This window comes from Mobula hypostoma, chromosome 7 (genome assembly GCF_963921235.1).
Source record: "Mobula hypostoma chromosome 7, sMobHyp1.1, whole genome shotgun sequence".
NCBI lineage: Eukaryota > Metazoa > Chordata > Chondrichthyes > Myliobatiformes > Myliobatidae > Mobula > Mobula hypostoma.
The window spans coordinates 113,639,001-113,666,159 of NC_086103.1; the positions used below are offsets into that span (position 1 = coordinate 113,639,001).

The window sequence follows — 27,159 nt, forward strand, 5'->3', positions numbered from 1 at the left end:
CAACCTCTCTATGTCCACTCTATCTAGTCCTTTCAATATTCGAGAGGTTTCAATGAGAACCGCCCCTCATTTTTCTAAACTACAGTGAGTACAGGCCATAAGACAACAAATGCTCCTCAAATGTTAACACGTACATTCCCAGAATCATTCTCATAACCGTCAGTCTTGCATTCATCATCCTTTTCAATTTTGCTCCCATGCTACCAGAACTTAAATTCTGTTCCCTTTCTAAACTTTTAGTCTTTTTATTTATTCTGGAATTTTGCCCTATCATCCATCTATCCTTCCACACATTGCATCTACTTGTATTCCAACTGCCCCATCACCTGCCCTATCACTCCCATTCCCATCCTCCTGCCAAATTACTTTACACCCTCTCCAACAGCTCCAGCAAATCTGCCCATGAGGATACCTATCCCCCATGTGTTCAAGAGTAATCCATCCTTTGTGAACATGTCATACTTTCCCCGGAAGAGATCCAAATGCAAAGTAATTTGTACATTTTTGCACGAAAATTATTTTGTCAAAGACTACACAAAGCAATGCTGCGAATAACAATGAGATAAAGACTTTTGATTGATGTGATTGACCGAAATAAATGATGTCCAGATAGAGACACCTTCTCTACTTTCAGTACATTTCTTACAAGAAAAGAATAGGCTGACAATACTTAGAAAATAGTAAGAGGATTCAGAAATGAAAAGTCTACAAGTGAGCCAGGAGCAGAGTGAAGGCTTAAGGGCTTTGGCTCAACGGGCTTAGGCGGAAACGAGTGAGGTAAAGTAGGTTTGGTTTTCAATTTTTCCTGTTATTTGAGGAAAGGGGGAAGTATGAGTGCGAGGGCAGCTTGTTGTTCTCGGTGTCGGATGTGGGAGGTCCCAGAGTCTCCTAGCCTCCTGGACATCCACATCTGCACTAGGTGCGCTGAGCTGCAGCTCCTAAGGGGCCATGTTAGGGAACTGGAGCTGCAGCGCGATGACCTTCATCTGGTCAGAGAGAGTGAGGAGTTGATAAAGAGGAGTTACAGGCAGGTGGTTACACCAGTGCCACGGGAGGCAGACAAGTGGGTCACGGTGAGGAGGGGGAAACGGGAAGTGTCAGGTACTAGAGAGTACCCCAGTGGCTGTGCCCCTTGACAATATGTATTCCTGTTTGAGTACTGTTGGGGGGGACTGTTTACCTGGGGGAAGCAACAGTGGCCGTGCCTCCGGCACAGACTCCGGCCCTGTAGCTCAGAAGGGTAGGGAAAGGAAGAGGAGGGCAGTAGTAATACTATCGTTAGGGGGTCAGATAGGCGATTCTGTGGACTCATTCAGGAGACCCGGATAGTAGTTTACATCCCTGGTGCCAGTGTCCGGGATGTTTCTGATCGCATCCAAGATATCCTGAAGTGGGAGGGTGAGGAGCCAGAGGTCGTGGTACATATAGGTACCAATGACATTGGTAGGAAAAGGGAAGAGGCCGTGAAGGGAGAATATAGGGAGTTAGGAAGGGAGTTGAGAAGAAGGACTGCAAAGGTAGTAATCTCGGGATTACTGCCTGTGCCACGCAACAGTGAGAGTAGGAATGGAATGAGGTGGAGGATAAATGTGTGACTGAGGGATTGGAGCAGAGGGCAGGGATTCAAGTTTCTGGATCATTGGGACCTCTTTTGATGCAGGTGTGACCCGTACAAAAAGGACAGGTTGTACTTGAATCCTAGGGGGACCAATATCCTGGCGGGGAGATTTGTGAAGGCTATTGGGGAGACTTTAAACTAGAATGGTTGGAGGGTGGGAATCAAATTGAAGAGACTAGGAGAGAGGTTAGTTCACAAATAGAGAAAGCTAGTAGACAGTGTGTGAGGGAGGATAGGCAGGGGACAGAGAATGGGAGCACTCAGACTGAAGATGTAGGGGAGAAGGAAGAAAAAGATAACAAAGTTGTTTGCACCATTAGGGATAAACAGAGAGTAAGAGGTAGAGAGTTTCTTAAATGCATCTATTTTAATGCTAGGAGCATTGTAAGAAAGGTGGATGAGCTTAGAGCATGGACTGATAGCTGGAAATATGATGTTGTAGCTATTAGTGAAACATGGTTGCAGGAGGGGTGTGATTGGCAACTAAATATTCCTGGATTTCATTGCTTCAGGTGTGATGGAATAAGAGGGGCAGAGGGGGAGGTGTTGCATTGCTTGTCAGAGAAAATATTACAGTGGTGCTTTAGCAGGATAGATTAGAGGACTCGTCTAGGGAGGCTATTTGGGTGGAATTAAGGAATGGGAAAGGTGTAGTAATGCTTATAGGGGTGTGTTATAGACCACCTAATGGGGAGCAAGAATTGGAGGAGCAAATTTGTAAGGAGATAGCAGATATTTGTAGTAAGCACAAAGTTGTGATTGTGGGAGATTTTAATTTTCCACACAGAGACTAGGAAACCCATTCTGTAAAAGGGCTGGATGGTTTGGAGTTTGTAAAATGTGTGCAAGATAATTTTTTGCAGAAATACATAGAGGTACCAACTAGAGAAGGGGCAGTGTTGGATCTCCTGTTAGGGAATGAGAAAGGTCAGGTGACAGAAGTATGTGTTGGGGAGCACTTCGGGTCCAGTGATCACAATGCCATTAGTTTCAATATAATTATGGAGAAGGATAAGACTGGACGCAGGGTTGAGATTTTAAATTGGAGAAAGGCTAACTTTGAGGAGATGTGAAAGGATTCAGTAAGAGTGGATTGAGACAATTTGTTTTATGGGAAGGATGTAATAGAGAAATGGAGGTCATTTAAAGGTGAAATTTTGAGGGTACAGAATCTCTATGTTCCTTTTAGGTTGAAGGGTAAGGTTAAAAGTTTGAGAGAGCCATGGTTTTCAAGGGATATTGGAAACTTTGTTTGAAAAAAGAGAGAGATCTACAATAAATATAGGCAGCTTGGAGTAAATGAGGTGCTCGAGGAATATAAAGAATGTAAAAAGAAACTTAAGAAAGAAATCAGAAAAGCTAAAAGAAGATATGAGGTTGCTTTGGCAAGTAAGGTGAAAATAAATCCAAAGGGTTCCTACAGTTATATTAATAGCAAAAGGATAGTGAGGGATAAAATTGGTCCCTTAGGGAATCAGGGTGGATGGCTATGTGTGGAACCAAAAGAGATGGGGGAGATTTTGAACAATTTCTGTTCTTCGGTATTCACGAAGGAGAAGGATATTGAATTGTGTAAGCTAAGGGAAACAAGTATGGTAGTTGTAGAAACTATGATGATTAAAGAAGAGGAAGTACTGCTGCTTTTAAGGAATATAAAAGTGGATAAGTCTCCGGGTCCTGACAGGATATTCCCTAGGACCGTGAGGGAAGTTAGTGTGGAAATAGCAGTGGCTCTGACAGAAATATTTCAAATGGCATTAGAAACGGGGATGGTGCCGAAGGTTTGGCGTATTGCTCATGTTGTTCCATTGTTTAAAAAGGGTTCTAAGAGTAAACCCAGCAATTATAAGCCAATGAGTTTGATGTCAGTGGTGGGTAAATTGATGGAAAGTATTCTTAGAGATGGTATATATAATTATCTGGATAGACAGGGTCTGATTAGGAACAGTCAACATGGATTTGTCCGTGGAAAGTCATGTTTGACAAATCTTATTGAATTTTTTGAAGAGGTTACTAGGAAAGTTGACGAGGGTAAAGCGGTGGATATTGTCTATATGGACTTCAGTAAGGCCTTTAACAAGGTTCCACACAGAAGGTTAGTTAGGAAGGTTCAATCGTTAGGTATTAATATTGAAGTAGTAAAATGGATTCAGCAGTGGCTGGATGGGAGACGCCAGAGAGTAGTGCTGGGTAACTGTTTGTCAGATTGGAGGCCAGTGACTAGTGGTGTGCCTCAGGGATCTGTACTGGGTCCAATGTTGTTTGTCATATATATTAATGATCTGGATGATGGGATGGTAAATTGGATTAGTAAGTATGCAGATGATACTAAGATAGGTGGAGTTGTGGATAATGAAGTAGGTTTTCAAAGCTTGCAGAGAGATTTAGGTCAGTTGGAAGAGTAGACTGAAAGATGGCAGATGGAGTTTAATGCTGATAAATGTGAGGTGCTACATTTTGGTAGGACTAACCAATATAGGACATTTAAAAATGCAAACACGAGGAATTCTGCAGATGCTGGAAATTCAAGCAACACACATCAAAGTTGCTGGTGAACGCAGCAATCAGGCAGCATCTCTAGGAGGAGGTATAGTCCACGTTTCGGTCCGAGATCCTTGTCTAGGAAGAGGTACAGTCGACGTTTCAGGCTGAGACCCTTGTCTCGGCCTGAAACGTCGACTGTACCTCTTCCTAGAGATGCTGCCTGGCCTGCTGCATTCACCAGCAACTTTGATGTGTGTTGCATTATAGGACATACATAGTAAATGACAATAAAAGAGGACTGCGTGTCCTCATAATCTAAATGGTAGGGCATTGAAGAGTGCAGTAGAACAGAGGGATCTAGGAATAATGGTGCATAGTTCCCTGAAGGTGGAATCTCATGTGGATAGGGTGGTGAAGAAAGCTGTTGGTATGCTGGCCTTTATAAATCAGAGCATTGAGTATAGGAGTTGGGATGTAATGTTGAAATTGTACAAGGCATTGGTAAGGCCAAATTTGGAGTATTGTTTACAGTTCTGGTCACCGAATTATAGGAAAGATGTCAACAAAATTGTGAGAGTACAGAAAAGATTTACTAGAATGTTACCTGGGTTTCAGCACCTAAGTTACAGAGAAAGATTGAACAAGTTGGGTCTTTATTCTTTGGAGCGTAGAAGGTTGAGGGGAGACTTGATAGAGGTATTTAAAATTATGTGGGGCATAGATAGAGTTGACGTGGATAGGCTTTTTCCATTGAGAGTGGGGGAGATTCAAACAAGAGGACATGAGTTGAGAGTTAAAGGGCAAAAGTTTAGGGGTAACATGAGGGGGAACTTCGTTACTCAGAGAGTGGTAGCTGTGTGGAACGAGCTTCCAGCAGAAGTGGTTGAGACAGGTTCAATGTTGTCATTTAAATTTAAATAGGATAGCTAAATGGACAGGAAAAGAATGGAGGGTTAAGGGCTGAGTGCAAGTCAGTGGGACTAGGTGACAGTAAGAGTTTGGCACGGACTAGAAGGGTCGAGATGGCCTGCTTCCGTGCTGTAATTGTTACATGGTTATATGGTTATATGATTTTCCTTTAATAAATCAGTGCTATCTTTAATCAATCTATGCTTAGCCAAGCAACTGCTAATTCTGTGTGTGATACACTGGGAGTTGTTGTTTGGGCACAAGGGCCATATCTGCATTAAATCATCTATAGGTTTCATTGGCAAACCTTTCCTCTTCCAACTCCAAACTTCCTGGACACATTAGAACAGGAATGTACTCAACATTTGACATAATCTGACCTGAATTCACCTATATCTATTGCTCAATTGTTTTCCACTTTTCAGCTTATCAGAATCCAGAATGTGCAGCCCCTTATTGCCTCAACATCCCCTTTCAGCCTCTGTCTCTTCTGCTCCATTCCCTCTCTCTGCCAGGCTACGTCAGCACATCAACCCCTTCTCATCTGGTCCCACCTTCTGTTGGCCAGTTCCTGCCTCACGTCACCTCTCTGTATTGACTATCTCCCCTCTACACTCTTAGGCCTGATGCAGGATCTTAACCTGAAACATTGAAATTCTCTCTGCCTCTATAGATGTTGCCTGAGCCATTGAGTTACTCCAGCAGTTAGCTGTTTTTGCACCAGTTTCCAGCATCCGCAGTCTCTTGCTCTCAACATGACTCACTCAACTGATCTTGGATTATGCTACAGATTCTGTACCAAAGCATTGGATTGGGATACTTTGAACACTTGAAAAGACAACCTGCCTCCAAAAGGAATATTTGTCTCCCTCCTGAGAGAGACTGAGAAAATAAGGCGGTTCAGCAGAAATTCCATTCTGTTACAGATAACTCTTCAATTACTTTTACAGAGAGTAGCTGGCAATGGAAATGAGCACTGTGGGTTGTTCTGTGCTGTACATTTTCTCAAATTTATCGTTGTGAGACAATCACAGCTAACTATCTCCATTTGATTTACAAATGGAAAAGAATTCCATTTTATCAGTGGGAAACTGGCCTTTAAAGGCATAGATGCATATGAAAGCCTGCTACCCTTGTGGTAATAATGGAATCCTCATCATGAGCCACAGTAGCAGAGGGGCTTGGTGTCATGGTGGCACAGTGGTTAACATGATGGTAGTACAGCTGGGAGCTTTCTGCAAAGAGTTGGTATGTTCTCCCCATGACCACATGGGTTTCCTCCAGGTACTCCAGTTTTTACCCACAGTCTAAAGGTGTAATTGATCATTGTAAATTGTCCTGTGATTAGGCCAGTGTTAACTCGATGCGCTGTTGGTTGGTGAAGCTCATTGGGCCAGAAGGGCCTGTCTGCACTGTATATCTAAATAAGTAAAACCATGCAGATATCTTTGGTGTTATCTTCATTGAAAGGGCTTTAATTTTGATGAGTGGTTCCTGGGAGCAATTATTTTCCTGACTCAATAAAGCTCTAAGAAGAATGAGGGGAGACCTTATAGAAACATTTCGAATGTTGAAAGGCATGGACAGAGTGGATGTGGCAAAGTTGTTTCCCATGATGGGGGAGTCTAGTACGAGAGGGCAAAACTTAAGGATTGAAGGGCGCCCATTCAGAACAGAAATGTGAAGAATTTTTTTTAGTCAGAGGGTGGTGAATCTATGGAATTTGTTGCCACGGGCAGCAGTGGAGGCCAAGTCATTGGGTGTATTTAAGGCAGAGATTGATAGGTATCTGAGTAGCTAGGGCATCAAAGGTTATGGTGAGAAGGTGGGGGAGTGGGACTAAGTGGGAGGATGGATCAGTTCATGATAAAATGGTAGAGCAGACTCAATGGGCCGAATGGCTGACTTCTGCTCCTTTGTCTTATGGTCTTATGGTCTAATATCCTCAGGACATAGGTGGTACCAGAGTATCTCTGGTCATCTTACAGGGAGCACACTTAATTCCTCAAAGTGGATAGAAGGAAACAGGTAACACACACAAAATGCTGGAGGAACTCAGCAGGCCAGGCAGCATCCATGGAAAAAAATACAGTCGACGTTTTGGACCGAAGCACTTTGGCTGTGTGTTGCTTGGATTTCCAGCATCTGCAGATTTTCTCTTGTTTGAGAAGGAAACAGGTGGATATCATATTCTTGGATTTCCAGAAGTTGTTCAATAAGATGCCGCACTAATCCATAAGATATGGATGCAAGGAGATGGGAGTTGAGAGTATTGTGTTGCCATGGATAAAGAATTGGTTGAACAATTTAGAGAGTGTTGGGATAAATGCATGTTTTTCTGGTTGGTAATCAGTGTGAATAGAACAGTGTTGCATGGGTCGGTGCTCTGCATGCAACAGTTGACGATGTACATTAACAATTTGGGAGAGGACTGACAGTAGCATATCTAAGTTTGCTAATGATACTAAACTGTGTGAAAAAGCAAATTGTACAGAGTATGTGGAGAGTCTGGAGTGAGAGGTTGATAGGTTACATGAATGGGCAAGGGTATGGCAGATGGAATACAATGTTGGTAAATGTATGGTCATCCACTTGGGAAGAAAAAATAAAAATCAGTTTATTATTGCATAGTGAAAAGTTAAACAGGTTATCAAGAAAGCAAATAGAGTGTTGGCCTTTATTGTTAAATTTATACTTTATACTTTTATACTTATACTTTATACTTTATTGTCGCCAAACAATTGGTACTAGAACGTACAATCATCACAGCGATATTTGATTTGCGCTTCACACTCCCTGGATTACAAATATTAAATATTTCAATTATTAAAAATAGTTAAAATTAATAAATATTAAAAATTTAAATTATAAATCATAAATAGAAAATAGAAAAATAGGAAGTAAGGTAGTGCAAAAAAAACGAGAGGTAGGTCCGGATATTTGGCGGGTACAGCCCAGATCCAGGTCAGGATTCGTTCAGCAGTCTTATCACAGTTGGAAAGAAGCTGTTCCCAATTCTGGCTGTATGAGTCTTCAAGCTCCTGAACCTTCTCCCGGAGGGAAGAGGGATGACAAGTCTGTTGGCTGGGTGGGTCGTGTCCTTGATTATCCTGGCAGCACTGCTCCGACAGCGTGCAGTGTAAAGTGAGTCCACAGACGGAAGATTGGTTTGTGTGATGTGCTGCGCCGTGTTCACGATCTTCTGCAGCTTCTTTCGGTCTTGGACAGGATAACTTCCATACCAGGTTGTGATGCACCCTAGAAGAATGCTTTTTACGGTGCATCTATAAAAATTAGTGAGCGTTTTAGGGGACAGGCCAAATTTCTTTAATTTTCTCAGGAAGTAAAGGTGCTGGTGGGCCTTCTTGGCAGTGAACTCTGTTTGGTTGGACCAAGTCAGGTCATTTGTGATATTGACCCCGAAACTTAAAGCTTTTGACCTGTTCCACTTGCGCACCACCGATGTAAATTGGGTCGTGCGGTCCGCTACTCTATCTGAAGTCAACAACCAATTCCTTTGTCTTGCTGACGTTGAGGGATAGGTTATTATCTTCGCACCATGCCACCAGGTTCTTAATTTCCTCTCTGTACTCAAACTCATCATTACCTGAGATACGGCCTACAATTGTTGTGTCATCAGCAAACTTACATATTGAAACTTGGCTACACAACATGGGTGTACAGTGAGTACAGCAGGGGGCTGAGTACACAGCCTTGTGGGGCACCGATGCTCAGAGTGACTGTAGAGGAGAGCTTGTCCCCTATTTTTACAGCCTGTGTCATGTCTGTGAGGAAGTTGAAAATCCAGCTGCAGATCTGAGTGCTAAGGCCCAGGTTCCAGAGCTTAGGAATCAGTTTATTTGGAATGATGGTATTAAAGGCAGAGCTGTAGTCAATGAAAAGGAGCCTTACGTATACGTCTTTATTCTCCAGGTGTTCTAAGGAGGAAAGTAGGTCCAGAGAGGTGGCACCTGATGGCACCTGTTGCTCCGGTAGGCGAATTGCAAAGTGTCAAGGTTGACCGGTAGGCTGTGGTTGATGTGTGCCATAACCAATCTCTCGAAGCACTTCATAGTAATTGATGTCAGAGCCACAGGTCGATAGTCACTCAGGCATGCCACCTTGCTCTTAGCAATTTAACAATCAATTTAAGAGCAGGGAAGTTATGCTACAACTGTACAGGGTACTGGTAAGGCCACACCTTACTTACCTACTTAAGAAAATATATGCCAGCTTTTGGATTCTGGAGACAAGGGAGTTAGCTTATGAGAAGGAACTGAGTCACCTTGGACTACACTCACTGGAATTCAGAAAAAATGACAGGGAATCTAATAGAAACATACAAAATTATAAAAGGATATTGAGGCAGGAAAGTTGTTTCCACTGGTAGGTGAGACTACAATTTTTTTAAATGTTCAAAAAATTCAAAGTAAAATTTATTATCGGGGTATGCATGTCGCCACATACAATGCTGAGATTCATTATTTCCTGTGGGCATGCTCAGCCAATCTATGGAATAGTAACTGTAAACAGAATCAATGAAAGAGCAAGAGTATAGAAGACAAAAACTGTGCAAATGCAGATATAAATAAATAACAATAGTACCGAGAGCATGAAATAATAAGATAGAGTCCTTAAAGTAACATCATTGGTTGTGGGACACCAGAAATACAATGAGTGTAGTTATCCTCTTTTGTTCTTTTGATAGTTTTGGGGTGGTTACTGTTCTTGAACCTTGTGGTATGAATCCTCGGGCACTTATACCTTCTACCTGATGGCAGCAACGAGGAAAGAGCATGGCCTGGGTGGTGAGGATACTTCATGATGGATGCTGCTTCTCTTCGAAAACATCTTGTGTAGATGTGCTCAGTGGTTGGGGGGGTGGGGCTTTACCCATGACGTACTGGGCCAAATCCACTACTTTTGGAGGATTTTCCGCTCCAAGGCAATGGTGTTCTTATACTGGGCTGTGATGCAGCCAGTCAATACACATTTTCCACCACACACCCATAGAAGTTTGTCAAGCTTTTTGATGACATGCCAAATCACTACAAACTCCTGAGGAAGTAGAGACGCTGTTGTGCTTTCTTCGTAATTACATTTATATGATGGGGCATAACCAGGTGACGTAACCTGAAGATTTGGGGGCAGGTAGATAAGAAACAGCTGCTTTTCCCAGAGCAGTGAATCTGTGGATTCTCTGCCCAGAGAAACAGTAGAGGCTACATCATTTTATATATTTAAGACATAGTTAGATTTTTGCATAACAGAGCAATTATAAAGTTATGGAGAAAAGGCAGCTAGGTGGAGTTGAGTCCACAGCCAGATTAGCCACAATCATAATGAATGGCAGAGCATGTTTAGTTTAGTTTAGAAATGCAACGTGGAATAAGCCGTTCCAGAACTCCAAGTCACACTGCTCACTAACCCCCAATTTAACCCTAACCTAATCATGGGACAATTTAGAATGACTGATTAATCTACTAGTCAGTTCATCTTTGGGAAGAAACCGATTCACCTGGTGAAAACCCAGACATTCCACAGGGAAGTTGTACAAGCTCCATCGGTTTAACAGACATTCAATTGGCTTAACTGCCTACTCTGCTCCTATTTCTTATAATAATGAAATTCTGCAGATACTGGAAATCCAGAGTAATACACACAAAATGTTGGAGGAGCTCAGCAGGTCAGCTAGGAATAAAGAGTTGAGATTTCAGGCCGAGACCCTTCATCAGGAGTCAGATGAAGGGTCCTGGTTTGCAACTTTGACATTTTATTCCTTTCCATAGCTGCTGTGTGTTACTCCTATTTCTTATTTTGTTATGTTATTATGTTAAAAGAAATTTCTGCATTTTCTCTTCGCATTGTCACTTCAAATGATCTCAGAAAATCTTGAAATCTGAAAAAGTCAATCTCAACTTTAATAGAGTCAAAAGCTCCTGACAAGCTTCTGACTTTCTTCATATCCCTCTGAGCAGTTCTAGACATTCCCTACATGCTGACTAACCTTTACGGGGAATAAATGGGAATAACTTTAATGCCACAAAAGCAGCTTTACACATAGTTTACTCTATCTGTAGATGATGCGGACCACAAATGCCACCTGGGTAAAAAGTGCACAATGAATTCCAATTTTTAATGAGTACTTGAAAGACCTAAGAAAAAAAGACCCAGAGCTCCCTGGCTGGAAGACTGAGCAACTGGTTGTCATTATTTTACCATTGGAATGAAGGTTGGAGATGACCATTATTGTATGTGAAGATTAATTGGTTGACTTTCTCTTTCAGGCAAAGAATGCAGAAGTCGGCAATGTATGATCTGTGTATAGCAATGTGTCAAATCTCGCAAGAATTTATCCATCTTCAAGTGACTCATGAGGAATTCTTATGCATGAAAACCTTAATTCTCTTTAATACAAGTAAGTGTGGATCTGCTGCAAAGCTGAACAACCAGCATAAAATTTACATTATGAATTGTATTTTGGAATGGGCCCACAAGAATTTCATACATCTTGTGAATTATTTCTGCTTAAGTCTTTAAAAGTGCTCTGCTATAATGTCCCTTTTTAATGTTCATCTATCAGCTTAGCTTCTTAGATTTGCCATATTATTCTCAATTATCCTCTGATTTCTTAGCATTTGAAACCATCTTGATTGCATTATTAACCTGACCATTGAGAAAATCTCAAGGTAAAAAGCCACAACAAATCCAATGACTTATTATTATTTGATTGTGCTACTAGGTAGAGTTGATTGAGCTCTTGGTTTAAATAAGTTCTGTTCTCTGTTGCGATTGCTGTATTGCCTATTTAAGGAAATCTTTTAACAAGAATTTTATTGAAGAATCAGATAATTAGTCTTGTCCAAATTCCATGAAAGGTCTGGTGTTCTTTTTATATAGGGGCCACTCAGGTATGTAGAGCTATCGGTACAAGTTATAATTAGCACCACATTACTGCCCAGTCATTACCTCCCACCACTGGATATATGAAACCATGAAAATTTACCCTTAGATAATTAATATCTTTGAACATTTATATTTGTTTAGTCAATTTTGTTTATCTAAGGTATCAATTGTGAGATAAAGGAGGCTAGAAAAGTAATACTAGTCTTTAAAGTATCAAATGCGCTCCCTTCATCTTTAGACAGCCACATCTTCAACCCCTCACTTCAGCAGTCTGAGATACCCACCTGCTTCAAGCAGGCTTTGATTATACAGGTGCCCAAGAAGAGCATGGTAATCTGCCTCAATGACTATTGTCCAGTAGCACTCTCAACTACTGTGACAAAGTGCTTTGGGAGGTTGGTCATGAAGATTATCAACTCCTGACTGAGAAGTGAGCTGGATCCACTCCAATTTACCTACTGTCACAGCAGGTCAACAGCAGATGCCATTTCAATGGCTATTCACTCAGCCCTGGAACATCTGGACGATGAAGATGCATACATCAGGATGCTCTTTATTGACAACAGCTCAGCATTCAACACTATCATCAACTCAAAAACTTATCACAAAGCTTTAAATTCTAGACCTTGATGCCTCTCTATGCTTCATCACTTGAGACTCCAGTCAATTCAGATTGGCAACATCTCCTCCAAGATCACCATCATCACAGGTGCACCTCAAGGCTTTATGCTTAGCCCCCAGCTGTATTTGTTTTATACCTACAGTATGATTGTGAGGCTATGTATAGCTCCAATTTTGTATTTAGGTTTGCTAATAATACCACTGTTGTTAGCCAAATCAAAGGTGGTGACGAATCAACATACAGCAGGGAGATTAAAAATCTGATTGAATGGTGCCTCAGCAACAACCTCTTACTCAACGTCAACAAAGCCAAAGAGCTGATTATTGACTACTGGGAGAAGAAACCAGGAGTTCATGAGCCAGTCCTCAATAGCGGATCAGTGGAGGAGAGGGTTAGTAACTTTATGTTCCTTGGCATTGTCCTTTCAGAGGATCTGTCCTGGGACCAGCACGTAAGTGCCATCACAAAGAATGCATGACAGCACCTCTAATTTCTGAGAAGTTTGTGTAGATTTGACATGTCATCTAAAACTTTGACAAATTTCTATAGATACACAGTGGAGAGCATCCTAATTAGTTCCACCATGGTGTGGTACGGAAACACCAATGTCCAAGAATGGAAAGGTCTTCAGAAAATGATAGATACAGCCCAGTCCATCAGAGGAAAAGCCTTCCTCACCATTGAACACATCTGCAAGCAGCTCTGCAACAAGAAAGCAAACCATGCTCTCTTCTTGCTGTTGCCATCAGGCAGGAGGTACAGGAGCCTTAGGTCCCACACCACCAGGTTCAGGAATAGATATTACCCTACAACCATTAGGCACCTGAAACAGCACAGATAAATTGATTGACCACAACTCTGAACCGATTCCACAACCTACAGACTCACTTTCAAGGACTCTTACTACTCATGTTCTCTGTATTATTTATTTTTTTATTAATTGTACAAATTGCCTTTTGCATATTTGGTTGTTTGCCAGTCTCTGTTTATGTATAGTTTTCATAAATTATATTGCATTTCTTTATTTTCCTGTAAATGCCTGCAATAAAATTAATCTCAAAGTGGTGTGTGGTAACATATACATATTTCAACAATAAACTTCCTTTGATCCTTCTTATCCGCAGTGTTGAACAAAAAGAGGCTGCCAATTGTCTGCCTCACTATTCACATCAGCTAAATGCTTCTATGACAACTTTGTGGGCCTTATGATAAACCTCTGAGGCAATACAACAATAATGTTAAATGTTTCTTTCAATCAAAAGCATTTAATTCAATTGATTTAATTTGGGAAAAAGAAAATCTCCCAAGGACAATTATGATGTATTAAATGTTGGTAGCTATGTCAAGAAATTCTAAATTGCATTAATGAAGACAGACATTCAGTGCAAAAGGATTAAAGAAGGATGTAAAAAAGACAATTCAAGGTGGAATCAAGTAATGGAAGAGGGATGACCTGGACGAACTGAAAGAGTACTCTGGATAAAAATGACCCCTGAGGGGTTGATCTGTTATAAATGAGTGAAAGATCATTTAAAACCGAAGGAGAACACGGAACATTTGAAGCTGCTAATGTAAATTTTACATTGATTTTTAGGAATACTAGCCAAGGAAACTGGGGTGAGGGAACACAGGGCATCTGAAATAATCAGCTGTCAACAGATAACAGTTGATGTAGCCCGGTTCTGTAACTAGTGGGGCTGCTAGTAAAATGGAAGCAGGATAGTCAACCAGCACAGGATTTGTAAAGCCACCCTTTCAAGAGCAAGGCAAAGTAAGATTCCACTAAAGTCATTCAATTCTGAACCTAATATTACCTTCAGTGTTGTGAATGGCTGGCTCCACAAGACAACATGGTGTCTCATGTTACGTATTTGTGTCAGTCAAATTTGCTTTTCGGTCACTCATAATAACTTTTTGCAAAAATGCCGCAGCCGGTTTCATTTATCTCTACACAAGTAGTTCTGCCAAATCACAGCCCCAGGGGCAGCAGAGTGATGCAGCTGGTAGAACCAATGCCTCACCTCAGATAGTCAGAGACAAGGGTTCAGTATGACTTTGGGTGATGTGTATGTGGAGTTTGCACTTACTATTGAATTGACTTTATTTCTTACATCCTTCACATATATGAGTAAAAATCTTTATGTTCCGTTCCGTTCTGTTCCATTGAAATGTGCAACGTGCAATTTATAGTAATTCGTAATAAATAGTATGTACAACATGGCAGTCAATATGGTATAAAAATACGATTCTATCAGAGTGAATTAATTAGGCTGATGGTCTGGTGGAAGAAGCTGTCCTGGAATCTGTTGGTCCTGGCTTTTATGCTGCGGTGCCATTTCCTGGACGGTAACAGCTGGAACAGTTTGTGGTTGGGGTGACTCGGGTCTCCACTGATCCTTCAGGCGCTTTTTCACACCTGTCACTGTAAATGTCCTGAAACGTGGGAAGTTCACATCTACAGATGTGCTGGGCTGTCCGCACCACTCTCTGCAGAGACCTGTGATTGAAGGAAGTACAGTTCCCATAGCAGGCAGTGATGCAGCCAGTCAGGATGCTCTCAATTGTGCCCCTGTAGAAAGTCATTGGGATTTGGGGACTCATACCAAACATACTGGTGAACAACATTGATCTATTTCATGTGCACCGGTTTCCAATCATATCCCAAAATGTGTGGTGCAGTAGGCTGTTTGACAAATGTACATTCAGTAGCCACTGTATAATGTACAGCGGGTACCTAATAGTAATAAAGTGCACACTGGGTGTATGTATAAGTGAGTGATGCAATCCAGCAGGTGTTGATGGGAATGTGGGGATTGGTGTAGGATTTAGAGACTCATTGGGGTATGGGATGTGTCTCTGTGCTTTGTGACCCATGACTTGCTGCACCAGCCACAGATATATGGTATCAATTTGCCTGTTGTACTGAAGTGGTTTGTCATTGTTGCCTTCTGGGCAGTGCCTTTAGAAGACGGATGACCCCAGCCATTATCAATACTCTTCAGAGATTGTCTGCCTGGTATCAGTGGTTGCATAACCAGGACTTGTATTATGCACCAGCTGCTCATATGACCATCCACCACCTGCTCCCATGGCTTCATGTAACTCAGAACGAGGCACTAAGTGGATGCTGTATCTTGCTCAAGGTGACCTACAGGCTAGCAAAGGAAAGAACACCTTACACCTCCTTTGCTCGAGACACATCTTTGCTCCACCACCCTATATAACCATATAACAATTACAGCACAGAAACAGGCCATCTCAGCCGTTCTAGTCCGTGCCGAACGCTTACTCTCACCTAGTCCTACCAACCTGCACTCAGCCCATAACCCTCCATTCCTTTCCTGTCCATATATCTATCCAATTTAACTTTAAATGACAATATCAAACCTGCCTCAACTACTTCTGCTGGAAGCTCGTTCCACACAGCTACCACTCTCTGAGTAAAGAAGTTCCCCCTCATGTTACCCCTAAACTTTTGCCCTTTAACTCTCAACTCATGTCCTCTTGTTTGAATCTCCCCCACTCTCAATGGAAAAAGCCTATCCATGTCAACTCTATCTATCCCCCTCATAATTTTAAATACCCCTATCAAGTCCCCCCTCAACCTTCTACATTCCAAAGAATAAAGACTCAACTTGCTCAACCTTTCTCTGTAACTTAGGTGATGAAACCCAGGTAACACTATAGTAAATCTTCTCTGTACTCTCTCAATTTTGTTGACATCTTTCCTATAATTCAGTGACCAGAACTGTACATATTGCTCCAAATTTGACCTTACCAGTGCCTTGTACAATTTTAACATTACATCCCAACTCCTATACTCAATGCTCTGATTTATAAAGACTAAGTGTAATATTTCCAATATACTGTTCCTCAGCTTCCTCATCTAGCATTTTGTTCATCACTTCACATCCCCTTGTCATTCTCCCAGCTACGCACTGTTCCTGGGGAAGCATACTCTGTCAGAACCATATCTGGTTGCAACTGGTTTGCACAGAAGCCTTGAAGTAAGAACAAAGCTCACCAGTGCCTGGCAGACTTTAACTATAGCAACACACACAAAATGCTGGGGGGGAGGGGGGAGGTCTTAACATATCAGGCAGCAACTATGAAAATGAATAGATAGTCAATGTTTCAGGCCAAAACCCTTCAGTCCTGAAAAAGGGTCTCAGTCCAAGATCAACTATCTATTCATTTCTGTATTTGCTGTCTGGCTTGTTGAGTTCCTCCAGCATTTTGTGGATGTTACTTTGGATTTCCAGCATCTGCAGTCTTTCTTGGGTTTAAGACTTTCGCTATATACTGTTTTGCATCAAGGAACTATGGAAAGCGCCAAACTCTTGTACAACCTTCACTATAATCTACCTATTCTGCATTTATCTGTTGATCAATAGCCACATGTGTCCAAATGCCGTCATTCATAAGGAGTCCTGGGTGACACAGCCTGTAAATGTATTGTACACCCAGGCAATTGTTGTGATTCCATGATCAAAAACCACCACGGTACAAATCCAAATTGATATCCCTTGTATCTATTACCCAGCAGCTCAGAAGTTATACATTTGAAATGACAATTGTTCTGTTTGTTTGACTGTTAGAAATGAACATTGTTCCACATACTGAAGAGGTTTGCAAACCTTGTTGCTTTTATTCATTTTGCACTTTGACTTCATTCATTATTCTAGATCTAATCTAGTCTAATCTAATCTATTCATCCTTCACTTTCACTTAGTGGACTGACCGACACCTGGCTAAACTGCAACAATGCTATGATTCTGTAGTTAAACATACTGTACAGGTTTTGTTTTAAGTGCTGGGAGCATGCAACAGTTTAAACAGTATCTATAGAAAAAGATACAGAGTTGATATTTCATCAGAAAGGATAGATAGATAGATAGACATACGTTATTGATCCCGAGAGAAATTGGGTTTCGTTACCAACCAAGGATATTATCCTGAAATTATCCTAACTCTTGTTTAACAAATGCCGCCTAATAAACTGAATATTTAGGGAAGAAACTCCTCTTGGTTTCAGATTTCCACTCCCTGTAGATTTTCATTGCTATTTTTGATTGCTTGCTTACAGTCTTTTGAACAAAGACTTGTCATTTGGACAATGCAGTCTAGTTCAAAAATATAATATTTAATTAGTGGAGATTGCTATTTTCCAAAGAGAAATCCATCGTTCTCATGATTGGTACATTCCAAGTCCATAAGATCTTTGAAATTTCTGAGCAAACAGAGGGCTGTCTTCACAGAGAGAGCACTGCTGTCAAACATGAGTTAGTCTGCCATCTCAACAACTATTACTGCAGAATGAGTGGACATCCCATGCCTCAGGAACACATTTAGGACCCATGTAAGTACAAGAAGGGGAAAACTAACCTTCACACCATCCTCCTGTCAGGTCTGTCAACAACCACCTGCCCACCCTGAGGCAGAGTCCGATGCTCATACTACCAACAAAACAGGGGTGAAAGTAAGGCATCTTTCATCCTGAGGGACTATCCTGAGGGAAAGTGGCACTCAAATTTAGCTCTATGTAGGATCATCAAAACTGAGAAATATGTAAGAAATAAGATGATTGATAAATCATAAAAGGGCTTATAGTGTAAGATCATGCAATGAAAAGCCCAATTAGGCATTTAACAAACTGTTGCCTGGTAACCTTAATATATTTTGATTACCTAAACATGCAACCCCTTACTCCTCCTTCCTAGCAGGATGCACAAACCTTAGCTCCCTGTCCCCTCAACAGGAATTCTCACAGCAAGTTAATGTAATGCAACAAAACTGTAAAGCATGGTCACTATTAACGTACAGGTTGTGGTACTAAACTGCTCTTGAACTTGAACATAAAAACTATATTGTTTCCTAAGGCATACTGCTATAGGCTGGACCCAGGCTGGGGAAGAAACATGAGTGTTGTCTTCACACTGACATCCTTGCTTAAAAAGCTATTAAGCAAAGGTCCTTAAGCTTGAGTGCAAATTAATCTATAAGTAAAGGCATGGCTACAATTTTCAAATTACTGCTCCTTGTCCTGAAGTTCTGTCCCTTAGTTTTAGATTCCTCCATCAAAAGTCATAACCTCTGACCATCTGCCATCTCAATCCTCACTCCCGAAGGTGACTATCATCTCTCTTTCATTTCAACTCCATAATATACTCAATCTGCTTCTATTCTCTCTTCTGAGACAATAACTTCAAATCAGGAATTGTTCTAGTTAACCCCCTCTGCATTGCATCCAAGGCTAACACAGTATATCTTTAAATAAGGAGACTAATATTGTTTGTAAATCTCTTAGTATGGCCCTGTATCATTCTACAGATCTTCTTTAGATTTATTCTCCATGTTTCTTGCTATAAATCCTTTCTGATACATCACAACTAGGCTATTAGAGCAGGTTAGAGAGCTGTTTTGGAAAAAGATTATGATTTTTTTTCAAATCATCTATATTTTTAGTATTAAGAATGTCAGATTGGACACATATGGCACTTGAAATGTGTATTTGAGATCTGATTTAACCCAAACCTTTTGAATGAGATGTTAGCACAGATGCAACTAATGTCTGTTAAAATTATGCAGACTAGACAGGTTGTGATTCATAAGGATTCATTACTAATTGTTATCAGCTTAAACTCGCTTGTAGCCTTGAAATCTGAATACACATTCAATAGTGTGAAGAATCTCACACCAGTAAAAAGTAAGATACCAATGAAATATTTGTAGTTTAATCACTGAGGGCTTCTACTGACGGCTGCAATGATTATAAACTTTAAGTTTGCTGGCTTTAAGAGATTATTCGGGCAGTAGGCAAATCAGCCCTCTTGTGCTTCTTGATCTCATCACTTCAGTTTCAGTGTGATGCAATCCTGCCACTTTGTTCTGGCCCATGCTTTCATTAACTAGGTCCAACACCTATCTTTGTTGCATCTTGCCCCTCCTTACACAAGTCATCGGGTTTGATGCAATGTGGCCAGGGTTAATCTGAGTTTGCCTAGAGTTAGTGAGGGTGTGTGCCCCCTTGGACTTTAGGATTAGGTTTGAGGGTAGGGATGGCGGATGTATATGTTGGGCTGGGAGAGGTAATGTTGTGGAGTTTTGTGCCGGCATTGTGTGTAGAAGAATTTTACCCTGACTGCAAGACTTCTGCATCAGTCAGGGCTTGTGATATGGGTGAAAAAGTGGGCATACTCCATGGAGTGCCGCTGGACTGGGAGAATGTGGGGAGGGGATGAGAGCAGAGTAAACGGGTGCAGTGTGAGAGCAGTGGATATTTAGCAGCGTATGCCAATACATATCATAGCATCTGTGGAATTAAAGTTTAATTTACCAAACTGGACTTCATAATCAAAAAACTTTGGAATGTCATAAAACCCTATCTGGCTCATTAATGTCTCCATTAGCTGGCTGGCCTATCTGTGACACCACAACAATGTTGTTAACTCTTCCCTGCCACTTCAGATGACCTAGTAAGCTACTCAGTTGTATCATAACTGCTACACTGAAACAGCCAATAGATAAAACTGGGTGAATGACGATTCTGAATTCAGACATGGCACATTTCCCACCAGTCTGATATTGGGAGAGTTGTTCCACACAGTATTCAAGCAAAAAAATAATTTTAAAAAATGCTCTTACACATGTGTCTCAGATCCTTCTATTACAAATCCTTCTTCTTCTTCTTCTTCTTCTATTTCCGGCTGTTTAGACACATCTAGGCATATTACAGCCCTCCGCAGGATGTATAATTAATTATAGAACTTCAAGGAACTCAAATTCTTGAATACAACCTAGTCTCACGTATAAACTGAATAATAGACTCTTCAATCAGATGTTGATTCTCTTGATGGCCAAACAAAGATTTAATAGAAGACCAAAATGAATTTAAGCCAGATAGCCTCTTGAACAACATGCTTCTTTCAATTTTGTATCGATTACAGTTCAGCAAAACATGCTGGACTGTCTCTGGACTACCACAGTCACATAATCCAGTAGGATGTTTTCCTATTATCTTTAAATAATAATTTAGCCCACAATGCCCTGACCTAAGTCTTGTAAATATCACCATATCTCTACGACTTAAAAGGTAACAGTCTGAGACCTTTTTAACTAGTGGGTGACTAGAAAAATAATGCCTGCCCCTTAATTCATTTTTCCAATCCTCCTGCCACTTCTTCTCTATACCTTTTTGAATCCTACTTCTCAATTCTGCTCTGCCTAGGGGAACTCTAATTTCTACTTGCCTGCTCTGTAAGGAAGACTTTGCAATGTCATCCACAATTTCATTTCCCTCTACCCCAGCATGCCCAGGTATCCATGAAAATCTAACTGCACAACCCATCTTACAGGAGTTGGTAAAATAATGGGATATACGCAGGAGACAATGGCCCTGAGAATCCTCAATGTTGACTTCAGATCCCATCAAGTTTCATGGTATTAATTCATCACAGTCAAGGTAAAACCTTCCTGATTATCACCTAGCTTCCCCACTCATCCCTCCCCCAAACTAATGAATTCTTGACCCTACATGGTAAACAATACTTGAAAGAAGCTCTGAAAGGACATGTAATATATTCTAGATGGAAGACTTCAATGTCCATCAACATGACTTATCAGGACCTCTTCTGAATGAATACTAAAAGATAGAGTAGTCACACTGAGTCCACAGTAGACCATGAGGAACCAACGTGAGTAATAAACCTGCTTACTCTTGTCCTTGCCAATGGTACCAATGCACCTGTCTATGACAGGATTGGTGGTATCAATTTTTTGGGGGTGAAATTTCAGTCTTCATGCCGAAACATTCTCCATCAAATGGTATAGAACCCAAATCATGCAAAATGGGGTAGATGTGGAATAGACCTGCCAGTTCAAAATAGGACACAAATAAGAAACTAAAGAACATTAGCATTGTGTACCACCTTCAACCTATGGTGGGTGTAACACCAGCATAGCTAAGAATGAAGATCCAAACAAAACTGGTGAAGCTGCAACACATTACTACATACATGCATGCGAAACAAAATGCAGTAAGCACCATCAATTCATCCCACAATGAACAGACCAGATCAAATGCTTGCTCTGCAACTAGATCAAGTGAAGAATGGTGGCTGACAATTAAGCAGTTAATGGCAGGAGGAGTATTCACATTGATGGCGGAGTCAGAAGAATTTGATTTCAGGTCCCATCACAGCCTTGGTTCAAACATAGACTAAAGAGCCGTATTCCAGTGGTGAGTGAGAGTGACTGCCTTCATATCAATGCACTCATGTTGGAAGAGCAACACCTTATGTTCCATCTGGGTAGCGTCCAGCCTGATATTATGAACATTCATTTCTCAAACTTGCAGTAACTGCCTCTGCTTTTTCACCATTCTCCCATTCCCAATTCAACATCTCACCTATCTCCTTACCTTCCCACTTCCCTTACTTCCATGGTCTTCTATCCTCTCCTACCAGATTCCCTCTTTCACAAATCAACTTCCTAACTCTTTACATCACTCCTCTCCTTCTCCAGGTTTCACCTATCACCTACCACCTAGCACTTCTTCCTGCCCTCCTCACCCCCCCCCCCGCTTGTTCTGCCTTTTCATCTCTTTTTTCCAGTCCTAATGAAGGATCTCAGCCCAAAACATTGACTGTTTACTCTTTTCCATAGATGCTGCCTGACCTGCTGAGTTTCTCCAGCATTTTGTGTGTTTTGCCTTTATCAATACTGTTGACTGAGTATTGAATCAAAGGGACATGGAAATTTTGTAATTAGGGAGCATCAAGAGAAAAACACTTCAATAGATGGAACCAAATTCAACAGTAAGAAGGAAAGACATTTGTGGATATGGGAAGATGAGCAAACCATCTTTCAGGATCATTGCAGAATTATTTCAGGCCTGTGTCCTTGGGTCAAACATCTTCAGCTGCTTCATCAATGGCTTGTCTTCCATTATGAGGTCAGAAATGGGAATTGTTCACTGATCATTGCACAATGTTCAATTCCTTTCAAAACTCCTCCACAAATGAAGCAGCCCATATCTGGCTGCAGCAAGACATAGACAAATTTTAGGCTTGGGCTGTTAACTACTAGATAACTCTAGTGTCATTGAAATTCCAGGCAATCACCACCTCAAGCAGATCTAGCCTAAAAGTCTAACTTTCTACCCTTTGATATTCAGCAGCGTTCCCAAAGTCATCATCATTTGACCGGAGGAGATTACAGAAATCCTCAAAATACTTCAAATAGATGGAACCCTACAAGGGAAGGTTTCAACTGTGGGAATGAACAGCTGGAGATTATGCCAACTACATGGCTGAAAGTAAAAACAGAATGAGATGCAAATCCAGGTGTTTGTGGACGAATGGTGTTACATTTGAGGGAAAGCAGAAAGTTACAGCTCCGCAATTTTTATAAGTGACCTGGATGAGGAAGTGGAGGGAGGGGTTAGTAAATTTGCTGATGACACAGAGGTTGGGGGTGTTGTGGATAGTGTGGAGGGCTGTCAGAGGTTACAACGGGACATTGATAGGATGTAAAACTGGGCTGAGAAGTGGCAGATGGAGTTCAACCCAGATAAGTATGAGGTGGTTCATTTTGGAAGGTCAAATATGATGGCAGACTATAGTATTATTGGTAAGACTTTTGGCAGTGTGGAGGATCAGAGGGATCTTGGGGTCCGAGTCCATAGGACATTCAAAGCTGCTGCGCAGTTTGTCTGTGTGGTTAAGAAGGCATACGGTGCATTGGCCTTCGTCAACCATGGGATTGAGATTAAGAGCCAAGAGGTAATGTTGCAGCTTTATAGAACCCTGGTCAGACCCCACTTGGAGTATTATGCTCAGTTCTGATCACCTCACTACAGGAAGGATGTGGAAACTATAGAAAGGGTGCAGAGGAGATTTACAAGGATGTTACATGCCCTGTAAGAATAGGTTGAATGAATGTGACCTTTTCTCTTTGGAGTGACGGAGGATGAAAAGTGACATGATAGAAGTGTATAGGATGATGAGAGGCATTGATCGTGTGGATAGCTTTTGCCCAGGGCTGAAATGGCTAACACTGGAGGGCACAGTTTAAAGGTGCTTGGAAAAAGGTGCAGAGGAGATGTCAGGGGTAAATTTTTTTACGCAGTGGGTGGTGAGTGCGTAGAATGGGTTGCCAACAGCAGTGGTGGAGGTGGATGCGATAGGAGACTCCTGGATAGGTTCATGGTGTTTAGCAAAATAGAGGGCTATGGGTAACCCTAGGTATTTTCTAAAGTAAGTACATGTTCGGCACAGCATCGTGGGCCAAAGGGCCTGTATTGTGCTGTAGGTTTTCTATGTTTCTATGTTTCTACAATGCCACTGCCACTCTGCTGGATGTTGAACACTGGATATCCTGGTAATCTGATCAAGGACAGTCTCCCTCATGTCTACATTTATGTGAAGTGCACTTGACTTCAACTTCTGACTGACCAGGTCAAGGAACTGGAGCTGGAGCTAGATGTTCTCAGGACCATTTGGGAGTCTGAAAACCTCATAGCCTGAAACTTTCACTGAAGTGGTCACACCCAGAGTGCAGATATCAGACAGTAGATGAGTGACAACCAGGACCTCCAAGGTAATAACCTTTGGATTACTCCCACTGCTATGCGCTAAACAAAGCGGGAATAGGATGGCAGCATAGATGAATGATTGACAGAAGAACTGGTTGCATATTCCTGGATCACTGGAACATCTTCTGGGGGAAGGTTGACCTGTACAAGATGGATGGATTGCAGCTAAACTGGAGGGGAACATATATCCTGGCCAGGACTAACGTTACTCAGGAGAGTTTAAATTAGTTTTAGAAAGGGATGGGATCCAGATCACCAGGTCAGAAGGTAAAAAGATGGAAAGGAAGGTAGATGTCAGGGCCAGTAAAAACAGGCAGAAGCAAAGTGGTAGATACGACATGACAGTTAGTTTGAAGTGCGTGTATTTTAACGTTAGGAGTTTTATGGTTAAAGGTAATGAACTTAGAGCATGGATAAGTACATGAAATTATGATGTTGTGGCCATTACAAAGTCTTGGTTGACAGAGGAACAGGAATAATCTCCCAGGGTTTGGATGTTTTTGAAAAAATAGAGAGGGGGGTAAATAGGGGGGGATGGGGGAGTTGCACTACTAATCTGGGACAAAATCACCGCAGCAGTCAGAAAGGACATAATGGAGAATACGGAGGACTCATCCACTGATTCTATATGGGTAGAACACTACCCATATAGAATCAGAAACAGGAAGGGTGCAATCACTCTGATGTGATTGTACTGCAAGGCTCGGTACTGGGACCTCTGCTGTTTAGATGAAAATATCGATGGGTGGGTTAGGAAGTTTACAGGTGATACAGAGACTGACAAAGAGTACAATGAGATATAGATCAGTTGCAGATATAGGCGGAGAAATGGCAGATGGAGTTTAACTTGGCCAGATGTGTAGTGTTGTACTTTGGTAAGTCAAATGCAGAGAAACAGTACATTGTTAAGTGCAAGACCCTTAACTGTGTTGATCAGCAGAGGAATCTTGGGATCTAAGTTCATAGCTCCCTAAAGTTATAGGTGATAGGGTGGTTAAGAAGGCTTATGGGCTGTTGCCTTTATTAGTTGATGCATTGAGTTCAAAAGACAGGAAGTTATGTTGCAGTTTTATAAAACTCTAGTTAGGCTGCATCTGGGGTATTGCATACAGTTCTGATTGCCCCATTAAAGGAAGGATGTCAAGGCTTTGGAGAGGCTGCAGAAGTTTTTAACAGGATGTTGCCTGGATTAGAGGGCATGTTCTATACCAAGAGGATGGACAAACTTGGGTTGTTTTCTCTGGAGCAGCGGAGGCTAAAGGAAGAGCTGATAGATGTTTATAAGACTATGAGAGGAATAGATAGAGTAGACAGCATTTTTTGTAGTGTCTAACACTAAAAAGCCTGCACGTAAGATGAGAGGGAGTAATTTCAAAGGAGATGCAAGGGGCAAGTATTTTACACAGAAAGTGCTGGGAAGAATGCACAACCTGGGGTTGTGGTCAAGGCAGATATATTAAGGAATTTTAAGAAATGTTAAAATAGACTCATGAATGTGAGGAACATGAAAGGATATGGACATTGTGTAGGCTGAAGAGATTGGTTTAGTTGGCTATTTAATTAGTAATTTAATTGGTTTGGTACAACAGTGTGGGCTAAGGTGCCTGTTCCTGTGCAGTACTATATTGTGTCCTTCTGTTCTATGACAATTTAACCGATTGCTGTTATACCCAACAAACTCTTTTGAACAAGCCCGAATCTGAAGCACTGAAAAGAGCAGATTGAATTTCCATTATCTAAAATTAAGCTTCTGTTGGATTCTGATGTTTATGCAATCCAAGGTTCTTTGGAAGTCATGAATGAGGTATAAAACTTGCTGCTTATGATTATTTTATTAAGTGCTACAAGAACAAAGGAAACAAGGGTTGGAAGATAATGGTAAACGAAAGCCAAGCCTAGTGGCAAAGGGAAGAACAAAGCCAAAAGAGAAAAGGGAATGAGCCTATGTGGACTAGGTCCTGTTCAGACTGCAGATAACACATACATTCCATTCAAATTGCATTGCTTAAGTTAATTAATAAGACAGCCCCTATTCAAATTGAGAGGCCAGTGAATAAAGTCCTGACGAAGGGTCTCGGCCTGAAACGTCGACTGTACCTCTTCCTAGAGATCTGCCTGGCCTGCTGCGTTCACCAGCAACTTTGATGTGTGTTGCCCTATTCAAATAATGTGATATTCAAAACTGAAACTAAGAAGTCTACAAAAGAAATACAAAAGCAACTACATCCACTGGAAAGCACTGAGCAATTACACTTATATAGGTAATGACATCAAAATACAAACAAACTTAAGAAAGTTAAACTACAAGGAAAATAACAGATTTTGCCTAATTTGCTGAGCTTCACCAGCAGTATTTTCTGTGTGTTGCACAAGGTTTCCAGCATTTGTAGAATCTCTTGTGCTTTCAACCTCAAAATTGGAATACCATACCTCAAATTTTTAAGTCTAAATCAATCTTACATAAACAATAAGCATCTGTAATCATTACTTTAAAATAAGCTTCTCCTAGAAATTTGCTTTAACAACTACGACCCCTTTTTGTTCCGTTGTCACCTTGTATTTGAATACACTGTTTGAACATCAGGAACTATGTTGACATGGTTAGATAAAGGATGGTGTCAGTGTTTTTGGGGCTACTGTGAAAAAAGATAATGCATTAATTTGATGTATATTCACTTTCCACAGCCCAAGAGACTTATATCTAACCTCAGCTTCTTTGTACAGCAGCATAAAGTTTCCAAAGGGTCAGAATTGTTTGTGGAAATGTTAAACTTCTAAACAATAGTCCTTGCATAGCTAATTGTTGTGAGCAACAACCAGTCTTCAGTTATTATTGTACAGTAAATTGCAAGCAATAATCAGTCTGAAGTTAAAAGGATTACCTTGCAAACAAACAACATTGTCTACAGAGCAGAGGCTGCTGGCCCACAGCAGGGAACCAGCTGCTCAGAAAATGCAACATGGTTTGCAAAGTAAATTGACCATGAGGCATTCTCATTTGCATCAGCCAGATGTAAGACAATGGGG

At 41.2% G+C, this 27,159-nt stretch overlaps 1 protein-coding gene across 3 annotated transcripts in view; it reads left to right on the plus strand.

Moving 5' to 3' along the window:
• Positions 1-27,159, plus strand: part of LOC134349462 (progesterone receptor-like) — a 342,340-nt gene that overhangs the window by 259,735 nt on the left and 55,446 nt on the right. For all 3 annotated transcript variants that reach the window (XM_063053804.1, XM_063053805.1, XM_063053806.1), the window contains one exon: positions 11,299-11,429. In XM_063053804.1, coding sequence (XP_062909874.1) covers positions 11,299-11,429 — 131 coding nt within the window. The remainder of the gene's footprint in view (positions 1-11,298; positions 11,430-27,159) is intronic.